This window comes from Amphiprion ocellaris, chromosome 2 (assembly GCF_022539595.1).
Source record: "Amphiprion ocellaris isolate individual 3 ecotype Okinawa chromosome 2, ASM2253959v1, whole genome shotgun sequence".
NCBI lineage: Eukaryota > Metazoa > Chordata > Actinopteri > Pomacentridae > Amphiprion > Amphiprion ocellaris.
Genome location: NC_072767.1, coordinates 26,806,825 through 26,834,550, shown reverse-complemented (window position 1 = coordinate 26,834,550; position 27,726 = coordinate 26,806,825). Strand labels below are relative to the sequence as shown.

The window sequence follows — 27,726 nt, the reverse complement described above, 5'->3', positions numbered from 1 at the left end:
GGTTAATCTATATAATGAAATTTGACTTTATCTAATGTTTCCATTTAGGAGTTAAAACTGGAGGAGATAAGTTTTTTTTTCTTAAAACGTTTTTGTTGACATTAAAAAAAAATTAAAATTATACATGTGCTGTAACTGACAGTTCAGTTGTGGTTATGTTAGCAAGCAGGTCATTTTAGCAGTTCAAACTGGTTAAGCGTAGGTAACAGCTAACAGTCCAGTTTGGTTTAGGGTAGCTATCAGGTAGCTCACAGATTAGTGTCAGAAATTACAAACTGGATAACAGTAACTAATACATAGCTAACAGTTCATGTAGGTTAATAGATAGCTAGTAGTTCAGTTTTGTTAAGAGTAGCTATTTGGTTATTTTAGCTGAAGCGGATTAATGATAGCTAACAGTTGCTAACAGGTATCTCATAGCTAACAGCTCCATCTGGCTAAGGGGAAGCTAACAGGTCAGTTTTCTTGATAGTAGATAGCAAATGGCTAACAGTCAATAGCTCAGTTTAGATTAGAAAGGCTAACAGGTGGCTAACAGTTAACAGGTCTTTTTGGCTGAGGGTAGCTAACAGTTCAATTTATTGGTTAAAACAGTCTAGCTAAGGGTAGCTAGCGTCTAATTTAGCAGTTTAATCAGTTTAGTTTAAACAGGTTAAGCATAACTAACTAAGAAGTATCGTATAGCAGTTAATTTTAGCGACTGTTTAGTGTCTTAATTTAGCACAGTTTAATTTAGCAGACTAAACAGTTTGTTAGGTAAACTACAGAAGCAGCAGACAATACATCTTTTGAATTTATCACAGCATGGTTCATATTGTAATCGGCAGTGATGTAAAAGTGTAATAATTTGTAGTAGGTTGGTCACCTCATGGAGAAACAAAAGGAAGGCCTTTAAAATCATTATCAGGTATATTTCAGTCAGAATGTGAGATAATTAAACAGTATCTATTCATGGATTCTGCCAGTTTTATCCACTTCAACGTGATTACAACAACAGTGTGCTACAGTAACACCAAGTGATGCTCAGCAGCTGCAACTGCAGCTCATGTGGGAGAAGTGGTTGTTTTGGAGTGAACTCTCTGAGGAGGTCCAACAGGCTGGAGACTGGCAAGCAGCAGCTGACAGAGGGAACATCAGACGGCTGAAGGAGAAGAGAGGAAGAAGACTGTGGTTTCAGGCTGAAGACGATGGCCGAGGGTCCAGCAGCAGCAGGAGGAGACGTCAGCCTGCAAGATGTCCTGATAGGACGGATGGATGGATCTCAGAGAATGAAGTCCAACATGGTCAGAGTGTTCATCAGCTCCACATTCACAGGTCAGAGCAGATTAATTCAGTGTCTCTACATTATTAGACTGGATCCAGGGCTGCTCCTCTGCTCTGCACGTGATTATGTGCTCAGATTAGAACCACAATGTCTAAAAATGATGATGATGACATTTTTGCAAACATTTGCAAACATTTTTGTAATAATGTGTTTTTTTTTTTTAAATTGTAGAGATGTCACCAAGTTGTCTGCTTAGAACCTGTTCTCTTTCTGTCTAACTTTATTTAGACATTGTGTAGTATTTTATGCATCTACAGGTCTTTTCTTTTATAGTCTCGTCCTTTCTGTATCCCTTCAAATTTAAAGCTTTATAACTTCCCACAGAAGCACTGTTAGCGGCTTAAACTGAAGAGCACACTTTAAGTGTGTATAAAATATTGTACGGTCTTAAACTTAATATATAAATTAGCCAGGTAAATTTGTATTATTCGTGTATTAATGTTATTGTCAGTCTTACCTGTAATATTTAATTCGGTCAGGTTAAACTGTATTAAACAGTATAGGGTCTTTAATAGTTTAATCTGGTGCATTTTTATTACATAAGATACTGAAGTGACTGAGCCTTAATATTCAAATTATTATTATTATCATTGTTATTATTGTCCAATAATATTGCAGCATCTCAATATTATTGTTTAATATAGTCAGGTAAAGTTGCATAATCAATAATACTGTAAGGTCTTAATATTAAAGTATTTTTATATACTGTTTTTTATATACAGTGCCTCTGAAAAATATTGTTTTTTGATTTTCGACATTCAATCATTGCCAATATAATTTAGCTTTTTTGACAAGAATTTACTCTTAGACTCTGTCATGTCAAAGTGAAACGTATTTTTAGAAAATAATGTCCATTGATTAAAAATAGAAAAGACAAAATAAGAGATAGCATAAGTTTTCAAATTCTTAAAAGTGACTAACCTACTTCAACCCAGGTGCAGCCAATGGATGCTAGAAGTCAAACAGAAACGGAGATCATCTAAGGGCATTGAAGTGAATGAAGTAAAAGCATAAAAAGACACCTAAATCTAGAAAGTTCACTCACTGGTCAATCAGTACATCTGACTATAACTACACTATAAAGACAAAAGAACACTCCACCCAACTATCAGCAAACTCCATCCATCCATTATACACCACTTAATCCTCATTAGGGCCACGGGGGGCTGGAGTCAGTGCTAACCACCGAGCAACTATAGCCTATAAGCAAACGCATTTATCGTAATAATAATATCTTAGTTGTATGTCTTAGACAAAGTTAACAAAGTTATAAAGTCCTTCCCAGAGTAAGCAAAGAGCACATAAAACATAACATAAAACACAGAAACAGAGAAAACACTTTATTACATGACTCAGGTGACATGTATGAGTCTTCAGTGTTGATGCCACAGCAGATGGACTATTTGATTTTGCTTTGAATCGTTTTTCTTACTTACAGTTTCTCTGTTTTATGGTCAGATATGAGCAGTGAGAGGAAAGCCCTGCTGGAGAAGGCTTATCCAGAAGTCCTGTCCTTCTGTCGTAGTTTGGGGCTGGTGTTTGAGGTCAGTTCGGACCTGTTTCCTCCTTTAACCTAAAATTTAACTTGATGGCAACACGACTGAGTGACCGGTGTAATGTTTTAAAACACTGATAGGCCAAAACATTGTGACCACCTGCCGCTAAAACAGCCCTGAGCTGCCGAGCCCTGGACTCCACCTCTGATCCATCCTTCCTCAGACCACCAGCGCTGACCAGGAACAGCCCACAAAAAATCAGAATCAGAATTAAAAGAAAACACTCCACATCCAACACCAATGACTTACCCACTGTCTAATATATCCACACCCTGACATGCTCTGCTTCATCTACAAGTGGTCACAGTGTTTTGTTTTTATTTATATTTGTGCTGTCTCCGTATATACTTGATCAGTGATCAGCGATGTCACCTCCTCTCCAGGTTGTGGATCTGCGTTGGGGTATTCGAAATGTTCCGTCTGGAGACCATGAAGCCTGTGAGATCTTCCTGCAGGAGATCCAGAGAAGTCAGAGGATGTCAGCTGGTCCAGCTTTCACTGTGAGTGTTTCATCCTGTCTAAAGAAGATTTTTCAGCCTGCTGTAGTTCCCTTTAATGCACCTGTTGTGTCTTTATGGGTTTTGATAACTTTGCCATCTAGATACTCAGGGAAACAAAGACAACAGCAATGTGTATCTGTGCAAAATGTACAAGAACCCTGCAGCTTTCAAAAATCCCTGATTTTTACATGTATCGTTTTAAATTTTAGACAATTTTTGAGTCATTCTGGACATTTTTTTTGTCCAAATTATTGGACAATGTGTACAAGATTACAGTCATTATGCACAATTGCTTTTCACACTGGCTAATTTTTTTTTGGTCTTTTTAGACAAATTTTTATGTATTTTGAACATGTTTTTGTCACTTTTGACAAGTTTTGGGTCATTTTGGACAACTGAGAATTAAACTGAGATGACCTGTAAGCATCCTCTGAATGTAGCTCCTGACTGCAAAAAAATCTGACTCACACATGGAAATAAACCGAAGCATGATGATGGTGGTGATTAGGTCAGATAGCAAGTATCCTGGATGGACAGTCCCAGGTGACTTATTTCTGGTTTCCCTTTAGTCAGACTGAAAAAAGAATGACTTGTGTAGATTGCACAGTTGTCATGACAGATAGAAACATAACAGACCTGAGTTAAGTTCCAAATCAGCTCATATCAAACTCAGTGGAAATATACTGGAAAAGAGGGAGGATCTTTTAAAAACTTTACACTATGAATATAATAATGTTTTGCTGTCTCCCAAAACACAAATCTGCAGGAATCCGCAGATGTGAAAGTTCCTCCTTTTGGTCAGCTTTTGTTTTAACCGAACTGTACCGAGTGTGCTGGATGATGATAGTTTTTCACTTGATATGTCTTTTGGATTCGAGGTAGATTCGAGGTGATTCTGTTGGAATTTCCACACAGTTTTCTTCTTCTTCTTTTTATTTCCTGGTGTCTGGGATCTAAAGGCTCTGCTGGGAAACCGGTATGGCCACCGAGCTCTTCCTCGTCTCATCCCAGAGAAACAGTTTGACCTTTTTTTGGCCAAACTCCATAAAAACCCTGAAGGCATTAAACAGCTGAATCAGTGGTTCATAAAGGACAACAATGCTGTCCCGCCCACCTACGTCCTGCAGCCAATCACAGCTCACTTCCCCCACTACAGCGACCTCCAACCTGAGAGTAGGCAGCAGCACGACAGCAATGTCCTGTCCTGGCGTTTAACAGAGACTCAGCTGTTGCAACTCCTACGATCTGCGGCCGCTGACTCTGAGGCAGCCGGAGACATTACAGCTGAGCAGAAACAACACTTTCACACATCAGGTGAGACACGCAACATACCCCCCGACAGCTTGTCCCATGGCGCCTCAAAGTGCTGGTGAAGTGTCTTCTCTTTTCTGTCCACAGTCACAGAGCGGGAATTTGAGCAGGGTTTGTGGAAGAACAACCATGTGCCGCCTGCTGTGCTTTTTGTCCGAGAGATTCCCCGCCAGAGAGTGAGGGATGGTCCCAAACGTCTCGCCAAGTTCATGGACGTCACCGCTGACGGGCTGCTGGACGCTGAAGCTCAGGGACTCCTCAGTGGACTGAAGTCACGGCTCTATGCCACGTCGCAGCAGATCCTCAACCTGCACTGTGTGGAGCTCAGCAAAGGAAGCATCGACCCCAAGCGCAAAGAGCACGCTCAGTACCTGGACAGCGTCTGTGAGCAGTTTGTGTCGCAGATGAAGGCCCGGATTGGAGCAGCAGTCGACTTGTCGGTGGAGGGCGGGAGGAGGAGGATCCGGGGAAACATTCAGGAGGAGAAGCTGGATGTGTCGGACTGGGTGGTTGAGGAGGTGATGCAACACGTAGACATGAGTGTTAAACTGAGTAAAGGTGTCCATTGCAGGGAGGGCCTTCTGGGTAAGCTCTGCCTTGTCATGTGGGAGTCTACCAATGTCCGCCACAGCCCGCTGGTGATACATGGCACTGCTGGAATAGGGAAGACATCTCTGCTGTGCAAACTAGCGCAGGAGATGCGAAGTGTCCTGGAGTCCGGGGCGGTGGTGGTGATCAGGCTGCTGGCAGATCGTCACCCTCAGAGACCTAACATTGACCATGTCCTCCGCAGTGTCTGCCTCCAGGTATGTCTGGCTTGTGGTCTGCTTCCACCCTCACCTCTGACGACCAGCACTCACCTGGAGCTGCTGCAGTTCTTTAGGAAAGTTCTTGCCGACGTTTCGCAGCAGGGGAACACACTGCTCATCATCCTGGACTCTCTGGACCAGCTGTCAGACCAACATCATGCTCACAAGCTCCACTGGCTGCCTGTCGACGTCCCGCCCAATGTCCATCTGGTGGTCTCCATGGACACCAACAGTGAGGCATTTGCCAACATGCGGCTGAAGCTGGACTCTTTGAGGAGCTTCTTTGAGGTGGAGCGTTTGTCTCGTGATGATGGCAAACACATCATGGAGTCGTACCTGCGAGCGTCTCAGCGAACATTGACCTCTGATCAGAGCGATGCTTTGCTGCGGAGTTTCGAGCTGACCGGCTGTCCTCTCCACCTCAGACTGATGCTGTCTGCAGCCAAACGCTGGACATCATTCACGCCACTTACTGAGCTGCGCCTGGGCGCCAGTATGCAGGAGATGATGTCACAGTTCTTCCTGATGCTGGAGGAGAAACATGGGAAGGAGCTGGTGGGTGGAGCTTTGGGATACATCGCTTTGGCAAGGTGAGATGATGTAATTACAGAAGGACATTGTTTCCCAAAAATAAAATGAGAAAACAGTTAACATTGATTAGGGCTGCTTATAGGTACTAAGTGCTGACAAATTTTCTGCTTATTTTCTGGTTTAGTTTTTTAAAAATATATATTTTAACCAAATGATGACTTCAGACTCAGTTTTGGAGAAGCTCCAGTTTGATAAAAGACTGAATCTATCAATGATTGATTGTTGACCTTTAAAAAACTGCCAAATGGAAATGACCAGACGACAAAAGAATGATTTGATAATTTTGTCAAAACACCTGAGTCAAAGTCATAGAAATGCCTAATTTTCTCTAACTGTCCTCAAATATCCAGTAACAGGTGGTCGACTGATGTGGTAATTTTGATATCATGTATTTGTTTTTTTCTGCATTTTGTTTGCATCTGAAAAAATACAACATGTAAATAATAACGTATGTATGTATGTGTGTGTGTGTATATATATATATATATATATATATATATATATATATAAAAACAAGAACAATAACATAAATAATTAAATGAACATTTATATACCACTCTTTGCGATCATGAAACTCGTGTTAAATATTATTCTGTGTGGTTTTAAACATCTTAGATTTAACTTTTAGAAAACAAACTACAGTGACCCCTGTTAATGTGACTATCTAAGACTAACATGTTGCAACTTCCAACTAATGTGATCATTTAATAAGTCCAGTGTCATGCCAATATATTTACAAAATTACAATTATATACATCACTAATTAGACAGTGATCTCAGCATTTATTAAATAATTATTGTCACTTTATTGCAGGTATATATGCTTCTACAGATCTACTCAAAAACTTTAATGCAGCTATGAAAATAAGGAATTATGTTGTGAGAAAAAATACGTAAATACTGCTGCATTATATTCACAATTTGTCTGTTTTGGGGTATATTTCTTTATATTTCAGCTGTAATGTTTCTGTTCTTATATGTCATAAGGAGGTAAGCTTTTAATGTTCTTATTTTTAAACCATTTTAATCTGGAAACAACTTTTTCTCAATGCTAGAAAATAAATAAAGTTACTGTTATTATTAAGCAATGGCATCATCAGTTGTTCACTGTTATGACTCCACAGGGAAGGTCTGCTGGAGGCTGAGCTACGTGATGTCATGTCCCTGGACAACGATGTCATCAGCGAGGTGTACAGGTATTTCCTCCCTCCGACGCCCTCGATGATCCGGCTGCCCCCCTTCCTCTGGGCTCGGCTCAGATGGGACCTCGAGGACCAACTGGAGGAACGGTGGAGTGGCGGAGTCGCCGCCATCGCCTTCAACAGCCGGTAAAAGAAAACCTTCACATCAATCATCAAGTACTGAATTAGAAAAGAAGTCTATATTCAGCTTTACAGACAAGTAAAATGATTTTAGATAACAAAATAGAGGAGTAATGAGAACAGCTCCCAAAATCAAAACAGTTATTTCTATTGTCACTTTTAAATCTCTTTTTAAAAAACTATACATTTTGTGTAAAGATTTAAAAAGATTTAAACTCAAAGCAACTTCCACCTGAAAAGATCCTAAATTCAGTCAATAACAGCTGTGAAGCTAAGCAGAATAACCTCTGACTCGATGGATCAGAGACACTTAAGATAAATAGTGTCTGTGTCTCTATCAGCAGGTCAAAGGAAGATCTGAAAAACTGCAGCAATAATTGACATTTTATTTAGCATTATACATTAGAGAGTTAGTGACTTGTCTTATAGCAATGAATCAGTGACACTGAAGCTGTTTTGAAAGATTTCAGCTGAAGTTCTTCCAAATTCGATACAAAACAAGTTGAGCACAAAAAAGTAAAATGAAGAAGCCCCTTAATTTTAGGCATTTAGACAGCAAAGGGTTGTAAAATTGTGGCCTCGAATTGTATTTAAATGTAAAGGCTAACTAAACTCCAGATTGTCCTTCAGTGACAGTCAATAACCAAACATTCTAAACATGAAATAAGGACAGCATCTCTATTGAAACAACGTTTGGATGCTTCTGTTTAGGCGTCTGTCTGAGGCGGTTTTGGCCCGCTATCTGACATCAGAGAGGCGGGGGCGGAGTCTCAGGATCCTGGCGGAGTATTTCCTGGGTCGGTGGTCGGGGAAGCTGAAGCCAGTGGCTCTGCCAGGTCTGTCGCTGCTGCTGTCCGACAGAAAGGTACAAACGACTCTGACAGACAATCACCTCAGTGTCTTTCTTTGCCGGTGCTCAGTCTCAAGAGAAGGCTGCAATTTGTTGTTTTCAATAAGCATCATAAAAATACTGATCAGAGCACTGTTGAAATAGGAAATTCACACCTAATTTATCTATTGTTCAGGCTACAGTATAAACGAATGAGAGGCAGAGCGAATGCTATGTGACCGAGCCTAAACCTGACATTGGAGATAATTTCCTCTTTGTTAATGCTGTAATCTGATTGGTCTGCTGCTCTGTTAGGTCCCATCACAGCCACTGTGGTTTGCTTCAGGATTAGCTAACGTCAGAAAGCTCCAGGAGCTGCCCTACCACCTGCTGCACGCCGGCCTGTGGGATGAACTGCAACAACAAGTCATTGGTAAGATGAGGAGGAGAGGTGGGGTCATGTTAAAGCACTGCCCACAACACACCTGGACCAGGTTAAAACCAGTACGGGGCCAAACACGTTGATATTGTTCCTGCTATGTAAGTACATGCAGAAATGCATAGAAAAGCCAACTACAGAGATTGCAAACATTAGGATATAATTACTGACCTCAGCATGGCACAAAACACACATAAAACACGGAATATAACTATTTTTGCATTCATTATTTATTAAAATAATGATTATTGAGCTTATTATTTTCCTGTTTTTTTCTAAATGACACGAGATTGTAAAAAATGCTGACATGACTTTTAAAATTAAACCAGTTCAAACCCCTCAATATTCATTTTACTAACACATTTTTTGGTTGAACATTATGTATAATTGGGGTAGATGAATGCTAAATGTTAGGGACTTAAAAAAAATACTAAAATGATAATTTAAACATGAAATTAGTCATTATTTAATATTGATTTAAAACTAAATATATTTAAAATTGCAAAACAGAATTGTGAAGCAAAAACCATTATTACATTAAGTAATAAATAACTATTACTTTATTTATATTAATATTATATGATTACACAAGTCATTGCAACAGCTTAATTTTTTGACATTTTTTAAATAATAATTTTTTGTTTTCTGACACTACATGTGTGTACAGTTTCACATTTTTGCTATTTATTTTTTAAAACATTGAAATGAATAAACCCCTCAAAAGTTCAGAAGCAGATGTAAATCATACTGTGCAATATTTGAAAATGGTATACTTTATATTTTATTTTTAAAGTATATATGTTGTTTACAAAACAGTTTAGTCACTGGACTGCCCAGTGTGCCCAGTCTGTTAGATTAATGTGTGCCGTTGCTTTGTGTGTCCAGCCAGTGCTGAGTGGCTTTACTGTAAAAGCAGAGTGTGTGGGGTGTCCAGTGTGATCCAAGACCTGGACCAGTGTTCCCAGTACATGGACTGCACTGAAACTGGACTGGTCAGAGATGCTCTGGTTCTGATCAAACCCAGCCTGGACTTCTTGGATGGTCACATGGGTCTGTTACATTTATTTATCCGTGTGTTGGTTGAGAGTCTGTAGATTTTACTTTGTCAAAATACAATCTGATTGAGGCTTGTCTCCCTCTCAGACAAGCCTTTGTTCTACACTGAGCTTTTGGCTCGACTCTCTTCCCTCGCCACCGCCTTTCCGACTGTGGTTGGCCAGCTGTGCAGGCAGTGTGAGGAGTGGTTGATGTCGTGTCTGGAGCCGGTTCTCATCCCAAAGACCAGCTTCCTGCAGCAGCCAGGGGGGGCGCTGCAGCACACACTGACTGCACTGCAGGGAGGTCAGACCTTTTGATTAATTGATGGATCAATTGATTATAGTTTTTGAGTCTTAAAAATAATGAAAGATGTCCACATACATGTGGAGCCTATACTGACATACTATGTATAACATAAAATCAGTTCTGTATAAAGCACCAAAGGCTTGAAACAAATATATCATAATATCAACACTATAGACTGAAAATAGTTACAACATGTAAGATCAGGACTGAAGAGTCTCTTTCACAGCTTGAAAGAATGCAGCTCCCTGTCTAATGAGCTGCAGTTTTACTTTTGTGCACAACATTTTTACATGTTTTAATCAGCAGCAGTTGATTTCAGTGGCTCCAACAACAACTGTCTTTACCACAAAGTTATCACATCTTTAATTTGAAAGCTGTTGCCTCCACAGTGTTTAGATCAGGTCATCTGCTGACTAAGCTTTGTGACATTACATTGACAGATCAGCGACTGGCTCATCTGTTGACAGCGGAGTTGTTAGTGTCTTTGTTTTTTGTTTGTTTTTTAATCATTTTTGGGTAAATTTTGAGGCTTTATCGCAGTGCAGGTGAGGAGAAACAGAAAAGGTGGAGGAGAAGAGAGGATGACTGAGTTGCAGCAAATCTTGCCACGAGTTAGAAGTAATCCATTGATTTGTTTTTGTTTTTTTTTGTTATCGAGAACAGACAGTATGTCACTGTGAACATAGGGGTCATGCTGCAGAGCCCACAATTACGTACCTACAATTTAATCAGTGTTTTCTTTAAAGCACCACTGTGGTTTGTTTGTTGGTATTCTTTTGACCTGTGCAGCAGCAGAGACTGTATTCGTTCTTGTGTTTCCAGGTGTTGTCTGTGTGGACATCAGCACTGAGATGAAGCTGCTGGTTGCAGGATCAGACGACGGTGTGGTGGCGGTCTGGAGCCTCGCTGACAAACAGCTCAGACACACTCTGCTGGGACACACAGGTCAGTCTAATTAAAAGCACATTTGGACCATAGAACACACAAATACGGGCAATACAGAGCAGAAAGCAGGTGCATGTTAGGGTCTAAATGAAGCTGCAGCAGTCTGTCAGTGATGTGAATTGTAGATGGATGAGTGTCTCCATAGTTCATAACAAACATGTTGCTGGTGCTCCACTGGCCTGGCAATGTAAGCAGTGCATGAAACACATATTTATTCATTTTTTCCAAATCTGACTATAATATTTTAGTGTATCGACACCAGAAAAGGGAAAAAAAATCTTAAAGAGGACTCGCTTTAACTGCACCAACCATCACCTGAACTCATGTATGAACCCTGATGTACAGTGTACAAGAAATTTCAAAGAACTTTGTATATTTTTGCATAAATGTGGCACAAAACATATTTAGATTTTCACTGATCCTAAGGTCTGTCAATGATCATGAACTGAATAATAACAATAATTCTAGCAATCATCATCATCATCATAATTCAGTATGTACTGTGTTGTGTAGCTGCAATCCTGTATGTGAAGGTGATGGACAGCTCCGCCCAGTGCCTCTCATTGGCTGCTGACAGCTCTCTGAGGAAGTGGAGTCTGACGAACGGCCAACAGCTGCTCTGTATGCAGGAGGTGGTGCCTGCTGACTCCACCCCTTCCTCAGTGCACCTCCACCTGTCTGAGCAGCTGCTCTTTGTGTACACCAGGACACAGGTACTGCTGTTAGTGTTACTGTTGTTACCATTTCTTTACTCACTTGATGCCTGTCCTTGTGAGAGAGTTGAAGCAACAGATACTTAACAACTGGGACACCCTTGCCTCAAAGCTGTTTTGTTAAAGCATCATTAATTAGATACGGTGCATAGCATAGCTGCATCATCGCTCTATGGTTTTGTTTTAAGCTATAACTGTTTTATGATCTTCGTCAGATGAGCAATGTTCACGGTAATTTAGAGGATATTCTTATATAGTGTGCCACGCCTCTTTTATGTCATGTGTGGAAAAGACTTCATTGAAGATGCACCTCGCTCATAGCTGCTCCAACAAGCCTCCTCAATCCTCGAGATTCAGTTTAGGAATCGAGACGTCCATTGCTTAGGCCCACTAGACCGAGTTTTGGGCCATGGGCAGGATGATGGAAGAGATGAGAGGCTGAAATTAGTGAACTGAGATGAGCCTATAGTTTGACTTTGTTGTAGGTTTAAGATTGTATCACAGTATCAGATATTTTCATCCTTGTTCGTGTTTATTCCAGACCTATAGCGCTTCATCTGTCAGTCACCTGTCAGTCTGTACGACACCTGTTTACTGCTTTGTAAATGTTGAGAAGATGCAGGTCCAGACTTTGTTAGGAGATTCTCACTTCTTCCTGTTGTCCCAGGTGAAGGTGTTGAGACTGGATGGTTCAGAGCTCCGTCTCAGCAGCAGCAGCAGCGACGAGGCCTGGCTGGTTCTGGGGGTTCTTGGAGAATCCGTTGTGTCTCTATCAGACTCTGGTCGAGTCAGAATATCTCATCCAGTTAACGGGACCCAAACTGTGAAGCCTCAACTGGAAAACCTATCAGGCAGTCTGACTCCTGTGATCTCTGTTACGTTGCCTAAACAAGGAAAAGTGTTAGTGGTGTCTAAAGAAGGATTCCTCCACCAGGTATGTTTCTACCTGTCTGACAGCCACCTGTGTTTTCACTGTGTAATAAGTGTTACATCCTCACCAGGAATTAGTGGAGACTGAAATAATAATCTTGAAATTGTGAAACTCTCATAATTTAGTCTTTCAACCTTAACTCTGGTGTTTCTTTTCCAAATACTACAGTTTGTCAGAAAAATCTACCAAATATAAATGAAAAAACAAAATATATTTCTAATAATTATGCAGAAATAAAAGTCAGTTTTGCCTATCCAGTGCAAACTCAGAGGTATTTTTTTAAGTATGTTATGTAGACAATGTAAACATAAAAAATACATAGAAAACATACTATATAAGAAATATAGAAAAGAAAATAATATATGTTTTAAGTTCTATTACATATAATAAAAAAAAACGTATGATTGTGTAAATGATAGGAATAATAGTATTAACACTTAAATAATACAAAAATAGATTAAATATAACAAAATCAAAACAGAAAGTGTAATATGACAATACTAATAATACAATTATAATTCATAGACATATGATATACACATTTAAATGAATAAAAATAAATTCAGTGATATCTAAATGAAAATAGATATTAATAAATAAATGAAAAAAGGAAAGAAATACATCCTAAAAAACCCCAACAGACCCTAACCTCTAGGAAATTGTATTTATATCTGTATGTCTTATTTTATGTTTTACATCAGTTTTAACTGAATTTCCTAAAAATTTTAATTCTAGAGTCTCATTTAAAATTGAACCACAGTCCACAGATGGAGCTCATATGGCCATGCTTCATTATCTATCAGTATTTAACATTACCTGAATATTGCTCTTGTTATTATTTCACTTTTTGTGTTTTGTGAAGCTGATATTTACCGTCCTGTGTGCAGATTTCCCAGATAGGTAAACACACTCCTGCTGAGTTCCCTCTGCTTCCTTCTTTACTGTCAGTTACTGAAGATGAGAAAATCCTGTTGGCAGGTACAATGATGATTTATTCATTTATTACGATGGTCATAAATACCATAAGCACAGATTATTCCTCCGCACATACGGCCATACACTTAATGAAAACACATCAGCCTGCTCTTCTGTTTGCATGAACCATCGAGTACAGAAAAACATTAACAGGATATTAAAGACAAACAGCCTTTGAAGCTAGTCACAGTTATTCAAACCATTTATTTATTTCTGCGTTCTGCAGGCAGTGAGTGGACTCTGAGCCTCTTCAACATCCACATACACTCTGTGGACAGATTCCTCGATCTCCAGCATGATGACACCGTTTTGTCTGCCTGCATCTCTTCAGACTGCACACTGGTTGTCTCTGGAGCTGCAGATCAGCTCATACGAGTAAGAGAAAGGAAGAATTACTACTGTGTTCAGCTTCACATTTAGATCTGCCACGATGCTTGAAAATGATCCAAAAAGGTCTGAAACATGGGGAAACTTCTGTAAAGCCTTGGCTCAGTGCTTGGTGCTGTTTCATGTAAAAGCCCTGCAGCTGCTTCATTGCAAACAGCACCTTCGTTGTTTTAAAGTCCTGCATTTTCCTGAGGTTTTTCAGGTTTGGCAATTTCAAAGCAAAGCTGCTTCACAGTAAGCATAGTGAGTTGTTTCACAATTAACTCCTCCTTTTGGTAAAAACCCATCCATTTCTTTACAGTTAAATGCCTGCAGCCTCTTCAAAATAAAAGCCCTGTTCTTGTACCTTTTTGCTTGCTTCTGCCTACCTTTAGTCAGTCCCCGTGTAGTTGGAAGTCTTTTACTGTAAAGCAGGTCTGGGTAGCTATCACACTGATCAACACTTGCCTAAATGTACATTTGTGCATCTTGTGCAGTTTTATTGTAAAGAATGTTTAGTTTCTGAATATTGAAGTAACATAGCAGCTGTCTACACCTGCAGGTTTCAGTCTCAGAACAAAGTGCAGCTCAGAAAACAGATCTCTGACAGTCTGGTCACAGTGACGACCTTCACAGCCACATTGTTTATTTCGGCAGATCTGGTCGGTCACCACTGGCACTCTGTTGGACACTCTGTGTGGTTCAGACGCTCCGGTCACATGTGTACTTCTCTATAACGGCTTTGTGGTTTCTGCCTCAACGGCTGCAGCCTCTGTCCAGCTATGGAGTCTGAAATATGACCCTCGCCACAAACCCACTGCCCACATCCCTGCTGGCTCCGCCCACGTCGCCATCACCAAGGACACAGATCGAGTTTTCTACGTCCGACTGCAGAGTCAGACGGAGGTGATTAGCTGGAACAGTATCACAGGTCAGAGTCGGTTTTAGAAGAGCTGAAGTACAAATTAACGTTTTATTGACACTGGTTGTTTCTGATTCTGCATTTCATTGGATGGAAAATCGTTTCTGTTGCTTTACCTTTATTGCTGTTTCTTCACTTAAGACATACTTTATCACTGCAGAGAGACACTGAAATAAGATTACAAACGTTCTAAAGGAATTGTAGGGTTGGAATGGTACATTTTAAACTAATTAATTCAGTTAGTTTTGATGAACTTTACATTGAAATTTTTATTATGTATTAAAAAAAAGCATCAAAACAGGCCAACAATCTAAGTGCATAGTGGCTAAGTGATGTCCAAATGTTTTCAGATGTGCCGCCTACAGACTTGCTGTTTATCCATGAGCCATCATTTTCTTAAAACTTTAGGACTTTTTAAACACACAGAAAAAAATTTTAAAAAAGATTTTCAAAGGAAGACATTTTATTGAAACACAACAATAACTTAAAAAAATTGAGAAAGTTCAGGACTTTTATGGCAACCTGGACTCTTTTTAATTTCAATCTAGCAAGACAACCTTTCAGATGCTCCTGGTCCAAAGCTTCTGTTTCAAGACTGTAAATGTGTATGTATGATAGTAAATATCTCTTGTTGAGACACAATACAACTACAGTGAAATTAAAAATAGCTTACAGTTACAACAAACAAGCCAACATGACAGAAAAATGAAAGCAAAGACCCTCAAAAAAGGAACATTTAGTGTATGGCAAGCCAACTACAGAGACAAAAGATGACTACTATTAACTGACAAAAAAGTAAAACAAATACAGAGATGCTTAAAATGACCACAAGCAGGTGAAAACCACTAAAAATAGATGCCCAAAGAACATCAAAGGAAACTACATCAAGACAAAAGAGACTTAAAGTATCACATTTTTTAAAAAAATAATGCAAACCATTGAAGAAGAAAAGTCAGAGTCAGATAGATGCACAACTACTACAAAGAGACACAAACAAACAAAAAACATGACTGCAAACCAACAAGTAGGGTGAATGCTGAAAGAACACAAAGCAAAACGTCCACAGAGAGACAGAACACTGAAAATAGCTAAAAGACATTTTTAAAAGATTCAAAGAAGAAAAAAGTAATGGAAAAAATGTAGCCAAAGAATGCAAAATTAACACAAAGAGACACAAAACAACCAGCAACAAGAGCAAAACAGTTACAGAGATGCAAATTTATGACAAGGAGACATACAATGAGCCTGAATGCACAAAATGAGCGCTACAAAAAGATCAAATAGCCTGAAGAGAGACAAATAAAGTCAAAACCAGTCAAAATGATTGCAGATACACAAAACACTGTAGTGTTTGCTTTCACTCAGCTATTCTCCTTCATAAAAATTAAAATAGGTTCACAATTAAGCCACAGACAGAGGAGGGAGGTCAAAAACTGTTGCTGATGATCCGAGCTCTTCTCCCTGCAGGTTCTCTATCGGAGCGTCTGGCTGTCTCTGCTGAGGTTTGCTGCCTGGAGATAGCTCAGCACAAACGTTTACTGCTCTGTGGCCTGACCAGCGGCACCGTCCTCATCTACCCGTTAGCTCTGCCAGAGGAGACGCTCTGTATCCCCCCTCCAGAGAGCCTGTCCAGGGTGCTCTGCCTGGCCGTCAGCAACCAGGAGAAGCACTTGGCGGTGGCCTACGAGGACTCGGTGTGTCTGTTCGAGATCACCACCAGAGACAGAGACAGCTTCCCCACAGTGGAGGGGCCCCTGCAGAGGTTCCCCCTGTCCCTCCTCCACGCCCCGATCTCCTCCATGGCCCTGCTGCCCGACCGCAAGCTGCTGTATGGGACGAGCTGTGGGGAGGTGCACCTGCATGACTTCGACAGCGGCAGAAGCTCCAGCCTGGAGCCTCATCGCAGCAGAGTGACCTGTGTGACGGGCAGTAACTGGGGGACTCACACTCTGGTGGGCTCCGAGGACGCCGTGCAGAGGCTGTGGGCCCTGAACCCACTGGCCTTGGACCACACCATGGAGTACAAGGTCAGTCCTGCTTCTGCTGAGCTGCTGAATCTACAAGCCTCAAAGCAGCTGAGCTTTACAACGGCAGAGAAAAAAAAGCCCTGCATAGGTGTCACAGAAGTGGTTATAAATCATTTTAAAGAAACGTACTACCTTAATGATGGTATTGTGCAGTCAACAGTGTGTTTCTTCTTTGTTTCATTCATGTTCAGGGTTTTTTCTTTGAGGGCGTCCTTTCTGCTGCATTCTCAGACAGCGACCAGTTTGTCTTCACAGGGTCTCAGGACAAAACCGTCAAAGTCTGGGACGTGGCCTCAGGTATGTATGTGCAGGTGTGGTTGAATCTGTTGCATTCTTAGTTTTTCACAGTTGATTTTGGGAAAAAGACAATCAAGACCATGTTGTTGTACAAGGTCCTGGATCACAATTAATTAACAGGTATACTGTGTGTTAAATACCTGCATCTGCTTGCATTGATATTAATCTACACCAAACTTCATTCAGATATCAGTCAGTTAACACAAACATCCCATATATTTTACATAAATTATTCAGCTCTACTTAGGATAACTGTACTAAACTACATACAAAACACCAATCAGTTCTTAATGCCGTAGATTTTTGACACAAAGTATTTTCAACAAGGTTAAGGTTTTAAAGTAAAGCAGTAAAACCTTTACACATCTGCAAGGTGTTACATTTTTTAAAAATGTGTCTACTTTGATAAACCCAAAAGGGGAAATCCTGTTCTCACATATGCCAGCTAGTCATTCAGCTGGGGAGCCATCTTACATACTGTTTATTGAAACCCCCAAATTTCTGTTTGTTAGCCCCAAGCTGGCCATGATGGAACCATCACTACCCTCTAAAGATGGATCATCTGGGATTTGAACCCAGGACTTCTTACACCCGTAGCAAGAATCATACCCCTAGACCAATGAGCCACATAGATGTTTTAAGTTCTGACTTGACCAACATTTTTTATAGTACTATTAACCTTCTGATCTGTGAAACCTGCTGGTGTGTTTCAAATGCATGTCTGACATGTTTCTTTAAACACTGTCAAAACTACACCATTTATCAGCCAGAAACTTTTTAAAACAGAAGGAGATGTAAGATTGTCCATGTTCTGGCGGCCCTTGAGTGTGTCATGTATGATTTGCTGTTCGATCTGAAAAATTCAGTGTACCTAAGCTTGAAAATATGTTCAAAATTTCATCAGAACAACTACATTTTTACAAAATCAACTCTTAAGACCAACCAGATCTTACAAAAAAACAACACACAGCTGAGATACCATCTGCGGCTCAGCTGAGAACAACACTCACATGAAATAATTGTGAGCGTTTCCAGGTGAACTGCAGGTTGCGTTTAATCAGAGAAAAGAGGAGACAAATGTGAAATCAAATTTAAAATGTAAATACTTAATTTCTATCGTCTGTGGGATCACCATGTTTGTTCCAGTGTTGTTAACACCTGTGGGCTCTTGGTAAATTGTTGCCCATGGTGACTTCAGATTTTTTGGATTTTTGTAAAATAAATAATCAAAGCGTTTAAAGTGTTATAATTGTGCTGTTTCCATAGAGGTAAGGTGAAAAATTATCCCACAGTGAAAAAAAATGTGACAGCACAAAAAAACAAACAGCCAGAGACAGTTTGGAGTTCAGGGGGTTAAATAGCTTTGGATCAAAGTGACAGACTGTTTGTCTGGAATAGAACCAGAAGCCTATAACTCTCAGTCAGATGTTGTAATTCTGTCAGCCTCCACTGTGTGTCTCATCTGAAGCAGCACCTGTGCAGGTGATCAGCAGCACTCAGAAACCCGGATTGCATGTTTATATGCAGCAGAACTTTTTTTATTCATGTCTCCAGCTGAATCAGGACTAATGCTTATATGCACAACTATATACACTTGAAAATCCTGACCAGAACCTGGACTCTCAGATCCATGTGGTTTTCTTCCTTCACTCTGGTCGAGTTAAAGTGAGTCACAGTTCTGCTCCGTCTCTCATCTACTGGACTTTACTCTGTGTTTCTTCCCGTCAGGAAAGCTGCTGTACGTCCAGTACGTCTACTCCCCCGTCGTCCGGATGGTGACCTTCAGGAACGGCTTCGTGGGCTTGTCTCAGCAGGGTTCTGTCATCAAGGAGGTGTTCCGCTGTCCAGAACACATCAGTCCAGACTACAACCCCCTGAGGAACGTCAAGGCCCAGTACCGGGTCACCTCCAGGGAGAAGAGCCGGGACGACAAGCAGAACTCTGTGTCCGACCTCCAGGACTTTAACCCTGCCCAGTTCAACCTGAACCTCCTGAGCATGCTCAGAGCTAAACCCTCCTCCACCTGTCTCATACTGTAGGACACTGGGGCCCAAGCTGTGGCTCCTGGACCCTTTTATGGGGTCAAGGTTCTTAGAGGCCTCAAAAGAAATTAGATTTTTCTTTTAATTATTAAAAAATATTTTACTATCACCAGAGTTAATGTACATGTTATGCAGACACCTGCTATCCTGTAAAATGTTTGCACATGTTAATTTTCTATGCAGCTATTTATCATATGAAAAATATACTAAATATCAGTTTTGGATTGTAGAAGTCTCTTATTTTAATAACATTAAATACTTTATTTGGCCTGTTGAATCCAGCTGCAACTTAGCTAACCAAAAGCGTTTCCACTCAACACATTTTGGCAAAACCATACATGTTTTAAATAAATGTTTGTATGTGATTTTTTTTTTAATAGCAGTGACAGTACAGCTACTGTCTTCTCCAGAGACACACACAAGCTGTTCAGAGGAGTCTTTCAAGTCTGCAGGGTGAGTGTTACATATAAAATACAGAAATATTGAAATGGTGGCAGGCTATGACTGTAAAATTTGTTGCCTAGACACCGTGTTGTGGTTTGATGTGGTTAGCATTTTGCTAACAGTGTGCAGAGCTGTCTTTAAGGCAAACAGTGGTTTTTAAGAAGAATCTACAATATAAGGTAGTTTTGATGACTTCAGTTTTGTTCTATACTGTAGAAAACAAACAAACAAAAAATGTTAATGTTACTATTGACTATTGAAACAAGCCTCCAGTGCACTTGTTTAGGTTTAAAGGGGACCTATTATGCTTTTCCATGTTTTCTGTCAGGTTACAATGTTGGATGTTAATATTAAATGCGGCATTAAATGTGTGAAAGTTACATGTAATGAGATAAACATGTATAAGATTAAATCACTCTGAACAAAAAGTTCACACTTCACACTGCTCCGAACACTTGGATTCAGGTTGTCATGGATTTTGTTATGCAGTCATTTGCACCAAACACAGCGCATCCACCAAGTAGCAACAGAACAGCTCACACTGGGTGCCGCCTCCTGATAGACTTGATGAAATCTGCTGATTAAAAGAAAGTGGCCTTAAAGAGACAGGAGATAAAACAGCGTATTTCAGATATACACTGTTTATAATGACATTTGGACCCTCTGATGTGACTCATAGGTTTCCTGTAGAGCGGTTTTGAAGGTCAGTGTGGTGGCTCTGGTCCATGTAGTCTTGGTCATGTCTGACTTCTCTGAACATCTGGCTAATTGTTGGGTGCAGCATCTCTGGACCATAGACTGTCCTCATAACAACTACACATTGAGTATTGCATAACTTTGAGCCTTAATCCAATGTGAACAAGTGAGTTATGTAAAAAGAACTCCTTGTATAATTGTCATGAATTGAGAAATTGGCTACAGAGACCAACACAGTTGTTGGTACCAGCCTGTAAACATGTTTATTTCTGCTGTAAAGTTGAATATTTCAACATGGGGGTCTATGATGGTCGCCTCACTTTTCAAACCAGCTTCATGGATGAATATAAGATAAATAAGGATGTTGTTTTTAACTTTGAATCATGCAAAACTTCTCTATTAAAGTCCCAGATTAAAAATATAGATCTGGAAATGAGCATAATAGGTCTCCTTTGAAGTAAAATCAGACTAAAGCATGTGTGTGACACATGCTCAGCCATGTGAAAGCAAAAGCTGACCATCATCATAAATAGAGCGAGCATTATAAAATCTTTTCCCATGAATCTCTGTCTATCGTCAGTTTGAGTCAAACATTAACAGACCTGCAATGACCTGCTGGTCCACCAGCAATACCTGACACACTGATCTGCACTCAAACACTCTTTGTTTAACTCCACTGCTGCAGCTTCAGTTCCACCAGTCAGCCATCAACACTTTGTTTTTTCTCAGCCAGAGATTCAGCGATGGAAAGAATGATCACACTGGTTTCCTGTTTGCTGCTTGTTGTTGGAGGGGTGACGGCCCAGACAGGTACGAACTTTACAGAAACAAATCCTATGAAAATACAGAAGTACTAATCAGTCCAATGAAAACATTTAAGCAACTGTTTAAGCTGCAGCTAATGGTATTTTAATTAACAATGAATCTGTAGCTTCTTTTCTTTGGTAATCATATTTAAATTGCCAAAAACATTAGTTGTAATGTCCGTTTTGTGTGATCCACAGTCCAAAACCAAAGATATTCAGTTTTCTTTAATAGACAATAGAAAAAAAGCTAAAAGACTCACTTTTCAGAAGCTAAAACAAGCAACTGTTGGCTTTATTCGAAGCTAAATGAATATAAGGCTGCATACAAAAATGTTAAAATACTCAATTGGTCAGTTGTTTAATCAGTGTCCTGGTTTGGGAATGTTAGCATTTAAAACCAGAATGTTTTAAACTTGCTTAGGATGATTTAACAAAGCATGAGATGATAAAGCCAGTAAAGGAACAAGGAAGCAGCTTTTATTTTCCCCTATCTACCATTACAGAAAAAAAAAAACATTGCTAATAAAAATATCACACAAGGGAGGAGACGTTGTTGTAAGTTCGTATAATAACGTCATAAAATATTTTACAATTCTATTTTACTGAACCCTGGAATGTGAAAATGTAGAAATGAATTAGATTAATAAGCTTAAATTCAAATACTTACATTGGAGCATTTAATTAGTGCGTCTTTCTATCTTTTTTCACATTGCAGTTGAAAAATATTGAATATTTAGGTCATTTGTTGTTAATAAAAAACAATAAAATGCCATAAATGAATTATTAATTCATCTGTGTTTTCCTCTGTGAACTAATTCAGTTTTACAGATATACATAAATTTCTGATATGAATTTACACATTAAAGTGAATTAAACTTGTATCTCAAAAGACATAATAAAATTTATTTTAAAAATGATGAAGGAAATTCAGGGGTGTCACCCAAATAGTAATAGTTTTTTCACCAATTTCTAAGTAAAAGCTAAAAAATGAATGCAAAAAATAATGAAGAGATTAATTTACAAAGGAAATATTCATCATTTGCAGTTCTGTTTCATACACTGAGGGTCATTTTACTTGTTAGAAATCTTAATTCATACAGATAATTAATGCTTTGAGATGTATTTATTTTTATATTTGAGTTTAATTTACCATATCATAAATTTTCCAAGCACTATCCTCAGTTTTTTTTCTAATATTTGGTAATATTTGCTAATTTTTTCAATTAAAATTTGCTTATTAACTCCTTGAACTCCAAGCAGTTTGTGGGTGCTTTTTGCTCCTGTCACATTTGTACTCACTGTGGGCTCATTTTTACCTGCACCTCAATGGAAATATCACAACTATGGCAAGAAGCAGAGAGAGCTAAGAAATGTCCTCTGTGCAATATGACACACTTAAAATGCCATAATTATATATTTTTTTAAAGTTGTTTGCTTCATGATTTATTTTACCGAAAGTAGAAGAAAAAAACCTGGACTCCACATGTCCAACATTTCTCCAAGTGCCCACAGGCGTTACAATACTGGAAAAAAGAAACTGTGAATCCACATTCAATAGATATTTTATTACTTATATTTTAGATGAAGTTTTCTCTCCATGTCTCCTACTCTGTGTCAACAGATTTTTGTCATGTGACTGTCACTAATGGCCTCCTGGTTGCACTGAGGACCACAGATTTTTCTTTTGTTTTAACAGAATCTAGTACAAACGACTCATTTTTGAGGATTTTTAAAAAGAAACTCGTCAATTACAGTGATTTTGATGAAGTATCATGATTTTCCACTTATTTTCAGTTAACTTTCACAGTTTTTTTTTTTTTTTTTTTTTTTTAACAATTTCTGGCTAATAAATGGTGTGATGTTGGTTTGGGGATTCACTAATCTAAAGCAGAACCCACATAAAAGAGGACAGATGGTCACATGGAGTCAGGATGACCTCTGACCTCTGTGTGTTGCAGGTCCCCCTGTGCCCAACAATCGGCCCCTTCCTCAGTGGGGAGTTGGCCTCATCGCCGTCAGTGGCTTCCTCTTCCTCAGCTTCGTTGTCTTGCTAGTGAAAAAGGCCTGGTTTGAGGACCCCAACAGGTCTGTCAGTGTTCCAAATGTTCTTTTTTTCTTCTCTGTTATTCATTTCTAAGGACAGCACACATTAATTAATCAGCAGTTCTGTGAATGTCCCAGTATTAACCAGCTGGCTAATTTTTAACTGCAGTTCTTGTGTAACATGTTGGTAAAACCACTAAAGTGAGGAACCAGATAAACAAAGTCAATGATATATTGTAGAGCTATAAAAAAAACCCACAAAATAATTTGTTATTGTTATATATTAATTTAATTAGTTCCGATTATTCATCATGCCACGTTTAAGTTCAAAGTTTAATAACAAGTTTGAGTTACTTAAAGATTTTCTTTATCAGCCACTTTATACTTTGTACTTTTTTCTACAATATAATTATATGATTTACTTTACAGTTTAATCTTTACTAATGGAAGTTTATAAGATCCATGGCTGAAATTATCAATTCATTAATCAGTGATTAATGTTTGCCCACGTCTGATTCTCAGTGTAGCAACGAGGCAACTTACTGACAATGTGATTAACTTGGCAGAGTAATTGTTATTATTACACTAAAGGTCAGTTTTAGCCTTAAACTGACAAAAGAAGATGCTGCTGATCTTGATATAAACAATAGTTTAAAGTTGAGCTAAACTGATGCATTTATCTTCAACGTCTCATTTTCAGATATTTTATACAGAAAACTCAGTTTTTCACTCTTCTGCAGATTTAAAGAAAATGATTCTGAATTATACATCCTCATGCATGAAATGTAGATTTTTGATTTTTTTCCCCATCTGTGTGCAGGACGAGGAACGGTGTAGAGTCAGTGAGAGGCAATGATTTTGTAATGAGCAACACCTTTAAGACAGATGTGGGTGACAACAGGTAAGAATGTCTGCACAAACACCCAGCAGAGCATTTTTTATTCTGATGTGGGAATTATTGAGAGCTTGCTACACTGTATACATTTTACACTTATATTTTAGGTGCTAAATAAACTTTAGTTTTAAAAACTGGGTCAAAACTGAGATAAAAAGACAAATATAATTAAGTTAAAACTCACATTAAATCAAAATAGGATCACAGATAAGGTGAATCCTTCCTAATTCTGTACAACTCTCTATGGCAGGGTTTCATCCCCTGGAAAAAAGGCAGGGAATATTTCACGCACAAAACTTGATAACTTGTAATGAGGAAAAATACAATATGGCGTGTTGTAGTATGATATCATGAGTTGTCGTATAGTTTGAGTTGTAGTATAGTGAGTGGTAGTATGGTGAGTCATAGTATGGTACGCTGAGTCATAGTATAGTTTGTCGAGTCATAGTATAGCATGATGAGTCGTAGTATAATATGCTGAGTCATAATATAACATGATGAATCGTAGTATATCATGGTGTCGTAGTATGATATCATGAGTCATAGTATAGTTTGATGAGTCATAGTATAGTATGCTGAGTCATAGTATAGCATGATGAGTCATAGTATAGCGTGGTGAGCCATAGTATAGTATGGTGAGTCATAGTATAACATGATGAGTCGTAGTATATTATGGTGTGTTGTAGTATGATATCATGAGTCATAGTATAGCATGATATGTTCTAGTATAGTATGCGGAGTCATAGTATAGCATTGTGAGTCATAGTATAGCATGATGAGTCTTAGTAAAGTATGCTGAGTCATAGTATAGTATGATGAGTCGTAGTATAGCATGGTGAGTTGTAGTATGGTGTGTCGTAGTATGAATTCATGATTCGTAGTATAGTTTGACGAGTCGTAGTATAGTGAGTGGTAGTATAGTACGGTGAGTCATAGCATGATGAGTCGTAGTATTGCATGGTGAGTCTTAGTATGGTGAGTCACAGTATAGCATGATGAGTTGTAATATAGTATAGTGTGTTGCAGTATTACGAGATGTAGTATAACACAAAGTCTTGTAGCATAGTCTGGATTGATGTAGTATAGTATAATGTATTGCATTATAAAGTGTCACACTACAAAATGATGTGTGATAGTATAGTTTATGGTGTTGTAGTGTAGTATATGGTGAGTTGTAGTATATTATTATGTGTCGTAATATAGTATAGTCGCAGGGCTGTATATATATTTTTTGATTACTGCTAACACACAAATTAATTCATCAAATTAGTTTCCTTCCTTCTTATATATACTGATGATTCGTTAGATTTATTTTGATGCATCATGTTTTAAGAGCTTTTAATATGCATGTAAATTCTTAATTTGTAAATGTCCTGGAGAAGACGTACTAGGTTCAAATATATTACTGTTAGCTCAATTTGCATAGCATTTAAACCTTTCTAATAAACTGTGTGTGTGTGTGTGTGTGTGCGCGCGTGTGTGTGTGTGTGCACGCGTGTGTGTGTGTGTGTGTGTGTGTGTGTGTGTGTGTGTGTGTTTTGGGACTCAGGAGCAAAGCTGATGTGAACACCTATGACAACCTGGTGATTGACATCTCTGAGGAAAAACTTACCAGCATGTGACCACCCAGTACGGATCTTACTGCCTGTTTGTCACCTGTTGTCCACCAGCAAGTCCAGACAGACAGAAAACACACACAAAATGATATTTAATATTTAATGTTGTTGTTTTGTTGCTCCTGTCTTCTCAAACTGGATGAGTGTACTATAAGAAATTGTATCTGTGACTGATTTCTCTTGTTTTTCCTGAATCCTGAAATGCAGCAAAGTGATAAATAATTTAACAGAAAGTGTGAGATTTTCTGAATCAGTCGTGATTGTTAGTGAATCTGATTGTCAACATATCTGTTACTGTAACATCTTACTTAACTTAATGTCTGACCCTTAAGTTTTGAGTTGATTAATAAGTTATCTTGTCCAACAAACGTGCTGTGTCGGCTCTCATTACTGATAAATGAAGCAATGACTTCTGATTAATAATTAAACATTATGGCGGCAAAGTCTAAATGGAAAGAAGACAAACAGCCAAAAGAATGTAAGGTTCAGGTGCACTGGGAAAGAAAGACCTTAAATTTAATTTACAAAGTTTTAAATATTTCCTCTTGCTTGCTGTAGGTGCAAATGTTAGATATAAAATGTTTCCATCAGTGGTGAAATGGAATAAAATGCATTTACTGAAGTATATGTAAATATATAGACATATTTGTGCTACATATTTACTACAGTATATTCTTTCACTTTACTAGTACTTCCTGCCTGCTACATTACAGATGGAAATGTTGTACTTTGTGCTATATGTCCACCTTTAGTACATCTAAATCAATTAACGATACATTGTTTCATAATCATTTATTTATCGAATATATTTATGATTCAAGTTTTATTGAACAGATCATACCAGACATCAGATACACTATCACGTCGTACTATACTACGTCACACCACACTACACAGGGCTGCGTGATGTTAGAAAAAACTGATGTGATATGAGGAATACTGGTTACACATTCTCAAGGCTTGTTAGGACCTCCTGGCTGATTCATAGTGGGTCACGCTCCAGTTGATGGGACTCTCTTGGTCTCCATAGATCAGACTCTGGTGTGCTGGACTTTGCTGGAGTGTGCTGTGTGTTGTTGGAGCCACGTGGGACTGGAGGCTCTCTGTTGGCTGTTGTTGTTCACCAAACATCCAGATGTTGTGCCGGTCCAGGTGGATGTGGTCATTTGTCAGAATGTGGTGATTCGTAATGCTGACTTTGTCCAGTGCTGCACACTGCAGTATATATATATATATATATATATATATATATATATATATATATATATATATATATATATATATATATATATATATATATATATATAGTAAAATGGAAAAAACTATTACATTTCAGCTTTAAAAGGCAAATTTTTTATAATGTTCAATTGTAAAATTACACATTGTTTTACTGTATTTAAATCATTTCAGTGAAATTTGCCATTGTCTGAAAGAAAATTTGATGATTTAAAGATTCAAAAATGGTATGTATTTTTTTAACAGACTTTCTGTTTTGTTAAATTATAGACAATATCAGTCGTCCATATGAAAAATATGTATTTTTACAAATAGTAATGTGCCCTTTTACAGTGTTTGACCATTAATGAATTATTATGAATTACACAGCTTTACTGTATTTCAGATAAGCTAAAAATATTATTATTTATTAGATACTTGGTGCTATTTTCACCATATTTACAGTTTGTAAGAATTATAGTGTTCTACCATTTTTAAACAGTTTTTTCTTCCTCCTTTGTTCCCAGATTTTCACTGTTGTTTTAGCAAGATTTTATATACAGTGCAGGGAAAGTGCACACAATGACATGAGTAATAGGAACTGTGCACCTGTGTGCTGTTTGAGATACCTTCATGATGGATTCTGCTAGTTTCTCTCCTTTGTGCTGGACGTCATTTGCTCCAGTGTGAATCATGATCACACACACAAGTGGCCATGACAGAGTAGATAGAGAGTTTTATCAGAACACTAGAACAACTTAAAAAGTC

At 38.6% G+C, this 27,726-nt stretch overlaps 1 protein-coding gene across 3 annotated transcripts; it reads left to right on the top strand.

Annotated features, from left to right (window-relative positions):
- Positions 1 to 217: 217 nt before the first annotated feature.
- Positions 218 to 26,111, top strand: nwd1 (NACHT and WD repeat domain containing 1). 3 transcript variants are annotated; one of them, XM_035944949.2, is made up of 23 exons: positions 220 to 1,314; positions 2,783 to 2,868; positions 3,264 to 3,380; positions 4,340 to 4,694; positions 4,779 to 6,090; positions 7,216 to 7,419; positions 8,125 to 8,278; positions 8,558 to 8,675; positions 9,567 to 9,731; positions 9,825 to 10,022; positions 10,848 to 10,970; positions 11,484 to 11,683; positions 12,351 to 12,617; positions 13,502 to 13,592; positions 13,816 to 13,964; positions 14,613 to 14,886; positions 16,345 to 16,904; positions 17,096 to 17,201; positions 18,930 to 19,696; positions 21,113 to 21,193; positions 23,148 to 23,274; positions 24,053 to 24,133; positions 25,677 to 26,111. In XM_035944949.2, the coding sequence occupies exons 1-19, from the start codon at positions 1,188 to 1,190 to the stop codon at positions 19,238 to 19,240; spliced, it is 4,917 nt and encodes a 1,638-aa protein (XP_035800842.2). In that variant the 5' UTR covers positions 220 to 1,187; the 3' UTR covers positions 19,241 to 19,696; positions 21,113 to 21,193; positions 23,148 to 23,274; positions 24,053 to 24,133; positions 25,677 to 26,111. The 3 variants fall into 3 exon arrangements, with proteins under 3 accessions (XP_054872114.1, XP_035800842.2, XP_035800843.2); XM_035944950.2 differs by having other exon boundaries at positions 1,261 to 1,314; positions 4,537 to 4,694; XM_055016139.1 differs by lacking the exons at positions 17,096 to 17,201; positions 18,930 to 19,696; positions 21,113 to 21,193; ... (1 more) ...; positions 24,053 to 24,133; positions 25,677 to 26,111 and having other exon boundaries at positions 218 to 1,314; positions 14,613 to 14,861; positions 16,345 to 16,533.
- Positions 26,112 to 27,726: the final 1,615 nt, after the last annotated feature.

Coding starts and splice junctions, on each gene's coding strand:
- nwd1 (XM_035944949.2), top strand. CDS start 1,188: ATGGCCGAGGGTCCAGCAGCAGCAGGAGGAGACGTCAGCCTGCAAGAT. Junction 1,315..2,782: donor CATCAGCTCCACATTCACAG/GTCAGAGCAGAT, acceptor TTTTATGGTCAG/ATATGAGCAGTGAGAGGAAA. Junction 10,023..10,847: donor ACTGACTGCACTGCAGGGAG/GTCAGACCTTTT, acceptor TTGTGTTTCCAG/GTGTTGTCTGTGTGGACATC.